General features: G+C 36.7%; 2 protein-coding genes across 2 annotated transcripts; one reads left to right on the forward strand and one right to left on the reverse strand.

The window, feature by feature from the left end:
* The first annotated feature begins 2,615 nt into the window (after nucleotides 1-2,615).
* LOC107404805 (alkaline/neutral invertase A, mitochondrial) lies at nucleotides 2,616-6,332 on the forward strand. Its single transcript, XM_016011805.4, has 6 exons — nucleotides 2,616-3,719; nucleotides 4,221-4,386; nucleotides 4,526-4,737; nucleotides 4,871-5,364; nucleotides 5,465-5,513; nucleotides 5,656-6,332. Exons 1-6 carry the CDS (start codon nucleotides 2,913-2,915, stop codon nucleotides 5,983-5,985), a joined length of 2,058 nt encoding a protein of 685 aa, XP_015867291.1. The 5' UTR covers nucleotides 2,616-2,912; the 3' UTR covers nucleotides 5,986-6,332.
* Nucleotides 6,333-6,571: 239 nt separating this feature from the next.
* Nucleotides 6,572-10,740, reverse strand: LOC107433345 (gibberellin 2-beta-dioxygenase 2). Its single transcript, XM_016044628.4, has 3 exons — nucleotides 9,634-10,740; nucleotides 7,556-7,940; nucleotides 6,572-7,074 (listed from the first exon to the last, which is right to left on the reverse strand). The coding sequence occupies exons 1-3, from the start codon at nucleotides 10,011-10,013 to the stop codon at nucleotides 6,829-6,831; spliced, it is 1,011 nt and encodes a 336-aa protein (XP_015900114.3). The 5' UTR covers nucleotides 10,014-10,740; the 3' UTR covers nucleotides 6,572-6,828.
* Nucleotides 10,741-10,983: the final 243 nt, after the last annotated feature.

Raw genomic sequence — 10,983 nt, forward strand, 5'->3', positions numbered from 1 at the left:
AAATGTCCTAACCCAAGTTACTCATTAGCAAGTAAATGTTAATTAACACATTTGAAAAATGATTTAAAGAAAAATAAATAAATAAATAAAAAGAGAAAGAGAAAGAGAAAGTAGAACGACATGGAATCCATGGCAGCTCGCACAAGATGATCATCTAGAAATCAGGGTTGAGACATAAGACCGATTGGATTTAATAATAATTTAATTAATTAGTAATTATAAAAAAATGTTAATTTATTGTGTTGCTAAATTAAACAAATGATTAGGAGTGTGGTTAGCAACCTAGTGGATTGACTGGAAATTTTTTTTTTTTTTTTTTGGTAAATAGTGGATTGACTGGAATTGATGTGTTAATTAAAAATATCTGTATATAAAAAACCACGAAAAACACGGGTCAAGCAGCTGAATTTGATCTGTTTTTCGTTTTTTTATTTTTTATTTATTTTTTAATGGAAAATGATGGATAATAGTGGTGCATGCATCGTGTTAAGTGCAAAACTGCAAAGGATAGACTCGAGTAAGTGCTCACGCCATTGGAAGACGATGGTGTTCTTCGTTCAACGTCAAAATTTCTTTAAACAATTCTGAGTTGAGTCGTTCAATACGCTACCTTGTATCCCAATTCCTAATTGTCAAGTCGTTGAAGGTTCAATTAGAATTTAAATTTCAATATATTATTAAAAAGAAAAAAGAAAAAAAAAAATCGCTTTTTCTTCATGCTTTCTAAACTGGGCCGTTTGTGTGTGATGGAGACCCAAAATAAGGTATGCTCCAAGCTTCAATTCTAGGCCTACCTAGCTTAGGGGTCCTCTACGTCATAAACTACAGGCTGTAATTCATATTGGGCTACACATAGGATACGAGATCAATATGTTTTGAGATAATGTATTTGCTATGGCATATGCACTCTATACACACTCTTCTCCAATATAAAATTTCTAAAAATCCAAAACCATCTTCCATACAAATGTACCATAAAGTATTGACATTAAAGCTCCACTTTGTAGTGTTGTGTGGTGTAGAATAAAAGAAACACAGAAGCAAAATTTCTACCGATATGTACTTTTCATGTCATATTTGTAGCCAAAATCTCAAACATCCAAGATTGAATTTCCCAATACTTTCGTACTCCCTGGTAGTACGAGATCATCCTCAAACACATACAAATGGTCCATGGAGCTAAAATTATTAATTCACATGAACATTTGGACAAAACTTTATCATACTAGTCTACTTCTTGCCATTCTCAAACATATGCAAATCTTAAACATATTGGGCTGAAGGCCTTATTCAAATACTAAAACACAAACATATTTTTTGGACTATCAGCTAATTACCTAAAAAAACACACTATTAGTTAATAACCAAAAATTATGTAATTAAAGCATAAAATATACTTATTTTTAAGGTTGAATTTGCCATAGTTTCCTACTGATACGAGATGATCCTCAAACATGTAGACCGTATAGCAAAAATTTACACCAACAGTTGGACAGAACTTTTTGATATTCTGAAACATATTGGGCTGAAGGCCTTTTTAAAACATTAAAACCCAAACATATTTTTGAACCAAGCCCAACTCTAAATCCATTCCCTAAACTAACAGCAGGCTCAAATTTAGAATGTTGGGCTTTTATTTTATTCTTCATGGACAAGGATAGACTCATCATGATCAGATATGTGCTGACGTGGGGAGATTAGTGTGTAGAAATGTCATTGGAGCGTGTTGAATACTCTCTCTCCCACCTTACCGTGCAAAACTTGTCACGACGAGGAGTTGGTCAAGATTGCACGCGTTCGTTTCTCCACTGTGACAAAACGCAGCGCACCGTTGGAATTGATCCCACACCCCACCAAACTCATCTCCTACACAAATTTAAAATATCATAATCTTTAATGTCTTAAGATTTCGCGATATTTTTGGAACCTAGATTTTCATTTCACGTACTTTTCGGAGCTTTGATGAGATATTTTTATTGCAAACTGTACGAGTCTATCTGCCAATCCACCCTAATCACAATTCTCCACGTGTGCCATTTCCAATAATATATCTGGGAAAACCTGACAGCAACTATTACTTTTTCTTTATTGTAAACGGAAAAAAAAAACAAAAAAAACAAAAAAAAAGGAAAATCTCGGGATTTAATTTATGTTATATAGATTTCCGCACATTTTTTGTAAACGACTGAAAGTAGGGACCACAGCCGACAGTGCCTTATCCTGTCCGAATTCAAAGTGCTAAAGTCCATTATACCCACCATCAGAGGAACACTTGTTCAACTTGAGCACGCGTTCTCTTCATCGAACAACCGAAACTGCCCTTCGATCTGCTGTCTCTAATGGGAAGAGACAGCGTCATAAGCGGAAAGAATTGAGGCTATTTCTGTAACTTTGGTAAGCAACGTGACATTAAACGCGAACCATGTGCAGGGGCAAGAAAGTGAAGGTACAGAATTGAAATGCCATTTAATTTTATATTTCCAGCACCTTTCACTGTGTCCACGAACTTTCCCTTTTGGCTTGTGCTGGTGGGGTTTGGTTTGGCCTATAAAAATGCCGCGTTGGGCAGCCTGACAAAGCTTACCAATCTTCAGACACTTTTTTTTTTTTTTTTTTTTCTCTCTCTGTCTCTCGTTCAAGCTCTGTAGCTCAGATCAACGTCTCTCTTAAACTGTAAGTAAATTCAAACTCAAAATTCCATTTCAGATTTCTTCTTTTCCTTTCTTAGATATTATTATTTATACATATTCATATATAAGTTTTTCATAAAAAATTTCTCTGTTCTCTAATTTTTCCAAGATTAACAGAGCTTTGTATATATATATATATATATTATTTTATTTTTTTTCAACTTAAATTGGCCAAATTTTGTTTTGGCAAGTTTAAGAGTTTAATTTTTTGAACTTTTGAGAATGAGTGGTAGCTGTTGTATTGGAATTTCCAACATGAAACCTTGTTGTAGAATATTGATTGGTTCAAAAAGTTGTTCATTTTTTGGGGTTTCCTCTCGGAAATTGAACAACCATTCGGTGGTCGATAATTTGTCGAAATTACAATTCAAGTCGACCCGTAAGCGTCGATACCGTAGCTGTAGTTCTCGAATTGTAGGGCACATACGGGTAATTGATCAGGATCGGAGAGCTTTTAGTGTTTCCGATCCCAATTGGGGTCAATCTAAGGTTTTTAGTGGTGTTTATATCAATAACGGTGGTCGTGGTGGTAGTAGTAGAAGGGGGGTTTTAGTGGTACCAAAAGTAGCTTCGGACTTTAGGAACCATTCAACTTCGGTAGAAGCTAATAATATCAATGACAAGAACTTCGAGAGGATTTACGTTCAAGGTGGGTTCAATGTGAAGCCGTTGGTGATAGAAAGAATTGAAACGGGTCCTAATGATGTGGTCAAAGAAGATGATCCTATTGTAGGGGTTACCGGTTCAAATGTAAATATAGATGATTTAAAAGGTTTGAATGAGCCTAAGGTTTTTGAGAGAGAGGTGTCTGAGATTGAAAAGGAGGCGTGGAGGTTGCTTCAGGATTCCGTTGTTACTTATTGTGGGAATCCAGTTGGAACACTCGCCGCCAAAGATCCCGCCGACAAGCAACCGCTCAACTATGATCAGGTTTTCATTCGCGATTTCGTTCCATCCGCTCTTGCTTTCTTGCTCAAGGGTGAAACTGAGATTGTGAAGAATTTTCTGCTTCACACTTTGCAATTACAGGTGTGTAACATATCTTTCTCGATCCTGACATTGCTTTATGTATGTTTCTTAGTCCTCTTCAATTTTTATATGCTATGTAAATCATTATTCGCTGCTACTTATTTTGGGATTGTTTTCTGTAAGTAATGTTTCTTGCATGATTGAAGATTAATATGATGGTTGTAGCTTGTAGGTACCAGTTTAAACAATCATGTTTGTACGCTTCCATCAAACAGCACTAATTTAAGTGGTCATTGAACATTGTTGGCAACTGAAACTGTGCTAGTTCAATTATTCGTCTATTAGATGCAGTAGAAGCGCTGGTCATTTTTTGCCATGATATGCATTAAATGTGCTTTCATAATTTTTATGATTTACTTCCACGAGGGCATAAAAAATGTATTGTTATATTCCCCTTGAATTTGTTTCCTAAATTTTGGTTTCTGTTTCTTAAGTGGGCGTTGGATCTTTTTAAGATTGCATTTCGAATTGAGTGTTATTTTGTGCTTTGTCGTTTTTTAGAGTTGGGAGAAGACTGTAGACTGCCACAGCCCTGGGCAAGGGTTGATGCCGGCTAGCTTTAAAGTTAGAACTGTGCCTCTTGATGGAAGCGATGGGTCATTTGAAGAAGTTCTAGATCCTGATTTTGGTGAATCAGCCATTGGCCGAGTTGCACCTGTTGATTCTGGTAATTTTGTTAATACTTCCTGCGAATGTGGTGGTTATTGACTGTAGGTGCTAAATGCTGCACTTTGTTTCACATAACACACACCATTTGCATTATAAGTCTTTTGGAAATTTAAAGTTTATCTGGACTAATTGGACAGGATTGTGGTGGATTATTTTGCTGAGAGCTTATGGAAAGATCACAGGGGACTATGGTTTGCAAGAAAGGGTGGATGTTCAAACAGGCATAAGACTGATCCTTAATCTGTGTTTATCTGATGGATTTGACATGTTTCCAACTCTGCTAGTTACTGATGGTTCCTGCATGATTGATAGACGGATGGGGATTCATGGTCACCCTCTTGAAATCCAAGTAAGTGGAAAATCACACTTAAGTTGCCTCTATATATGAAATATCCCATCCCTGTCCAGATTTTTTTTTCCCCAGTTAGTTGTTTCTGATCATATTTAATCAGAATGTGGCTTAAAAAAATATTGCTTTGCAGGCATTGTTTTACTCGGCTTTACGCTGTTCCCGTGAGATGCTTATTGTCAATGATAACACCAAAAATTTGGTTGCTGCAATTAACAACCGACTTAGTGCACTTTCATTTCACATCAGAGAGTACTATTGGGTGGATATGAAGAAGATCAATGAGATTTACCGTTACAAAACAGAGGAATACTCTACAGATGCCATCAACAAGTTCAATATCTACCCAGACCAAATTCCTTCATGGCTAGTCGATTGGATTCCAGAGGAAGGTGGATACCTTATCGGCAATCTGCAACCTGCTCATATGGATTTTAGGTTTTTCACCCTTGGTAACCTTTGGGCCATTGTTTCATCGTTGGGCACCTCAAATCAAAACGAGGGCATTTTGAATCTGATCGAGTCCAAATGGGATGACCTCATGGGACAGATGCCTCTTAAGATTTGTTACCCTGCTTTGGAGTATGAAGAGTGGCGTATAATCACTGGTGGTGACCCAAAGAACACGTGAGATTCTCAGTTTATGCTGCAATTCTGTTTACCAGGAGAATAGCTTCGTTTCATTTTCATTCTTCATTTCTCTTAACCTCTCATCTTTTGCTTGCAGTCCATGGTCATATCACAACGGTGGGTCGTGGCCCACACTCTTATGGCAGGTACGGATGATAATTCATTTCTGATTTTTGGGAAAATTTGGCATGGTTTTAAAATGCTTGACGGAGTAATACTATGTAAGCATGAGCAGCATCTAGAATCAATCTGATTTGTCTAATTGGTTGTTGCCTTTTTGGTTATCAGTTCACATTGGCATGCATCAAGATGGGGAAGCCAGAATTAGCGCAAAAGGCAGTTGCTTTGGCAGAGAAGAGACTTGCTGCGGATCAATGGCCCGAATATTATGACACAAGAAATGGGAGGTTTATTGGGAAGCAATCCCGGCTTTTCCAAACTTGGACGATAGCAGGTTTTCTAGCCTCAAAGATGCTTTTGGAGAACCCACAAAGGGCATCATTGTTGTTCTGGGAGGAAGATTATGAGCTGCTTCAGACTTGTGTTTGTGCGCTAGGCAAAACTGGTGGTCGAAGGAAGTGTTCGCGCTTCAACTCAAGATCTCAGATTCTAGTCTAATGAGGTGGTTATCTTTCAAAGGCTTCAATTCTTTCAGCAGTGTTTGCTATCATTGTAGCCACTGTGACAAAAACACTGAAGCCGTGGAAGAGCACACTCAGCTCCAAAACACAGGTTTTTTATGGTGTGATATCTTACTGCCAATGAGTAGTGTAAAATAGGTACACTCAGTATTTTTAACTGAGGTACAGACTGATTCTAATCAAAGGGCATGTTTTAGGAAAGCCCTTTAACCCATTTTTATGGTGCTGAATAATTGTTTGGATAATTATCAAAACTGTATAATATTTTACACGTGGATATGCTTCTTATAATATATATATATATATATATATATTCTTTATGTACTTTCTATGTGTCTTCTTATATATATATATATATATATATATATTTTCTTATGTACTATTTATTTGATAAAAATTGGGGATCGAAGCCCAAAACAGAGTGGTAATCATTTTGTAACAGCTTTCACTTAATTTTGTCATGTTCTATTTTATTTATGCACAAGGAAAATATGAATTAAACTGGAATGTAATATATCAAATCTGTTGGAGAATTTGTTCTTGCGAAGCTAACGGAGGGGTAGTAAAAGAAAAGCTTTCCACTAACGATTTGCATAAATACACTCGTACAAACATTTTTTTCATTTTCCCAACCTAAAATACAGTCTATAACAAGATTTCTTAGCGTAAGCAAAAACCTCTGGGAAAGATTGTAAGCAAAATCCACTTCAGAGGGGACCACACTCAGAAAAACAAAACCCAAAAAAGAAAAGATTAAAAAACTAAGAAATATTGATATATATAGGAAATATTCCCTCCAAATTTTTTGCCACACTTCTTTTTATCCATCAAGCCTGAAGAGGTTAAGACGGGTGTCTCCAAGCCTTAAAGAGTAGGTAGTTTTCTTGTATTCAGCCCAAGTGAAGGGCCTGTATAGAATAGGACTCTCTGGCTTGACCATTTCTGGAGGAGCAGTGATCTTCGCGTTCAGAGGAGGAGCTGCAAAATAGGCTATTGACATTCTTGACTCGAATGAGCCTGTTATTGCTCTGTGCCTCACGCTCTTAAACCTTCCATTTGTCATGGCCTGAAAATATGTCCAAAAACTTTTCTGTTAAAAACTACTGAAAATCTCCATCAGAAAATAAATAATGCCTAGGACAAGCCCGCCCCCCCAAAAACAAAAACAAAATTTACCCAGTGTGAAACTTTTACTCTTAACACTTTCTGGACACAATTCATATGGTATACTGTCCACAACTAACCAAAGGACTTTCCAGTTCCATTTGTTCTCAAACATAGCTAGTCCTCAATTTCCCAAATCCCGACCAAAAAGTTACTCTGATTGGTTAGGAACTCGTAGGGTGGGTCCCCAGTTACTACCAATCAAAGCTGCAGTCAATTTGAAGTAATTAACCCACTTCACATTTCAGTCAGTTCCAGTTAAGCCAACTCAACTTTTAGTATTTTGTTATGGTTATCATGAAGATAATGAAATATGAGAGAGAGAGAGAGAGAGAGAGAGAGAGAGAGAGAGAGAGAGAGAGAGAGCCTGGGCCTGGGCCTACCTGTAACACGTCACCCACATTAACCCAGAAGGCAGTGGGGTCAGGAGGGACCGGAGTCCACACTCCAGCGTCTAGAGAAATCTGAAGGCCACCCACATCGTTGGATGTTAAGAGGGTGAGGATCTGAGGGTCAGTATGCTCTCCAAAACCAACCTTGGTGCCGCTGCAGCTGTTGGTGTTGTTGTTGTTGTTGTAAGAGGGTGACGTGTCGCTATCCTTGGAGAGAGGTGGGTAGTGATTGAGCCTGAACATTGAATCATTATCAACGTCCCTGATCAGCCTACTGAAAACTGATGTGTCTGTGACCCACAACCCATCAGCAATCAGATCCAAAATCTCACATGCCAAACGCCTAGCTGCTTCAATGTATCCACTCACAGCAGAGCTGTCACCACAGAGAGAGTCACAGTCACCCATCACAGTAAACAGATCAAGTACTAACAGTAGCAGAATATAGCTAGCTACAGACCTGGTTTCCCACTTAGAACTGCTTCTGACTCTGACCACAACTTTGCTTCCTTTTTCCCATAACATTAATTCCTCGTTTTTAATCTCAACCATATTATTTCACTGATGCACTCACTTCTTTTATCCGTATACATCATAGTGAGGTAAAGGGGGAGGTGTGTGTGTGTGTGTGTGTGTGTGTGTGTGTGTTTTTTAATAAAAAAAATTTTAATGTATTGTTTTTGATTTGATTGGACCTTGTTGATGTATCTCTGACTCGTCATTCTGATTCCTAATCTTTTTTGTGTGATAGTACGGTGTACTGTCTCACTCCATCAGGATTTCTCTACTTTGATTCAATAATCAAAGGAAACCAAATGGGCCCCTCACGCGCGAGTGGGTACGCGTGTGGACTGGATTGAGATTTTTGAGCCTCCCTCCCTACCTCCCTCTAGTCTAGAAATCTAAATAACAGAGGAAAGTGTTCCCCTGACACCTTATCCCACCCTTTAGGAGGAGAACTATTTCATATGCGTTTGAATATATATATAAAATAATCATTCTACATATCGTATCTAATTTCTTCCTTAGTCCTCCCATGTGAGTTGGAAGGCTTTTTCTCTGTTTTTAAAATTACAAGTCACGTGTGTACTCATTGCCTTTTTCTTTTCTTCCAGATTTTCTTCACTTCAATCTTTTCACACTACAATGTGTACGCTTGTAATTCGCCAAAAAAAAAATGTGTATGTTTGTGTCTTATAATATTATATATATAAAGCTTTTTTGTGTCGTAATTCCATGACCTCAACTTTGAACCGTTTAAAAGAAAAAGGAAAAAAAAAAAAAAAGTTTCCAAGAAAATTGAATTTGAGACTCATACGTATTTGTGATGTGTACAACATCTATTTTCTTCCTTTCTTTTATCATTATTAATACACTGAATCTGATCTTTCTTTCGACAAAATTCAATTTTAAGTCCTCCATACATAACAAATTTCCATACAGCTTTTTATTTTTATCATTTATTTTTATTATTTTGAAATGGGTTTCGTACGTAGGAGATACATAATTGTGGATAATAATAATTGATGAAGAAGGGGAATGGATGCTTTATATATATATATATATATATATGTAGGATGTACAGTTTAAATGGATGGTAGAAGGTGATTGATGAATGGCAATATAAGGAAGCAAAGTATGGATACAGCTCATTCAAACATGTATATATACATATATATATATATATATATATGTATATGATGTATATATTATATAGTCCCCAACAGGTCATTATGTATATATGCTGGCAAGAACTTGGGTGTATATCCAAAAAAAGAAAAAAACCAACAAGGTTAAAAAGATCCACTCCCTACTTTTTCACCATTTTCTTTAACTAGTCCTTCTCTCAATCTGCACTTGTCCATGCACCCACCGCCATTCATAAACTACATTCTACCTACCTAGCCACTTTTAAACTCCATCCATCTTATATATTCTTATGTATACATATACATATATATAGATAACATAAATTAATAAAAATCAGTATATATACATACATAAAAAGAAACGAACATGCAAAATTTGATATGTAGATTTTGCAATGGTAAAAGTTGAAGTACACGTACCTGAACCTTGAAGGGTCATTGGAGAAAGTCTTGGAGCATTGAGAAATAGAGAGAGGATTAGTGTGGAGGAGAATATATTCAACCTCTCCCATATCACCATTGAAGCCAATGTTCTTGAAGCCATAACCAAAAGGGTTTGGAGGTCCAGCCATTTGTTTCTCAGGAATGGGTTTGGAGAAGAAAGTGAGAGACTCTTGCTCGACTTTTGAGATAATGTCGAATGGGACACCATGGTTGATGACCTTGAAAAAACCAAACTCCTCACAAGCTCTGACGATGAGCTTAGAAACCTCTGATCTCTCGCCTGATAGGTCAATAATGGGGAGATCAATGGCCTCGATCTTGTCACTGCGAATTGGGGTCGGGGTGGCCACCACCATAGCTAGCTCTACTAAATCTAATCTGATATATCTCTATGTATATATAAATAGAAAAACACAAATTAGCGAGTTGGTGGCAAAAGGTGTTTGTGATATGTCTGTGAGAAAATAAAAGAAAGAGAAAGTCAGTATAGAGGAGAGGAAGAGGTGGAAAAGAGGAAGGCGAGCTTGGGTTTTGGTTTGGGCGGGGTTGGGGTTTGTGTAATGGTGGTGACTGGTGAGGGAGAGTTTTTAGAGCGGTGGTGATGAATGATGAATGATGAATGATGATGGGGTATTTATCTACGAGAGAGAGAGAGAGAGACAGAGAGAGAGAGAGAGAATCTGAGTGAGGTAATCGAAATTAAAATAAAATTGTTTTTTTATTTTACTTTTTTGCTCGGGGAAAAAAGTGTTTCTATTATTTTTATTTTTATTTTTATTTTCTTGGGGATTCTGGAATCGTAGACTTTTAGGTGAAGTACAACTAGCAATAAAAGTGGCAAACTCCTGTTTCACAAGAACGTTGACTTCTTTTTCCTCTTCACTTGATTTCCCTCCTATTTATTTATTTTTTTAATCTTCTTTATTGATATCTTTTTCTTAGTTTGACCATCACCTCCCATTAACCCACATCTCTCTCTCCATGCTTCATCTGCAAGCAAGAATTTATACCATTTTATGTATTATATAATTACTAATTTATAGAGTATATGTCCTGGTCTCCTTTTTATATATATTATATAATTACTAATTTATACTTTTTTTTTTTTAGTTTATTAAGATTGATTTTCGTTTTGTTTATGCAGGATATGTCTTTGATTTTTGGCTTAATTACCATCTCTAAGCTGGAGTCTTTGATTTTTGGCTTAGTCACCATCTCTAAGCTGGAAGGCTTTGCCTAGATTGATAATGGATTAAACTCATATACATATATATATGTATATCGTTCGAAGTCAAAGTTAGGCTTTGTTGGATACCTATTTATTCA

The sequence above is a fragment of the Ziziphus jujuba genome, chromosome 11 (assembly GCF_031755915.1).
Source record: "Ziziphus jujuba cultivar Dongzao chromosome 11, ASM3175591v1".
Classification (NCBI taxonomy): Eukaryota; Viridiplantae; Streptophyta; class Magnoliopsida; order Rosales; family Rhamnaceae; genus Ziziphus; species Ziziphus jujuba.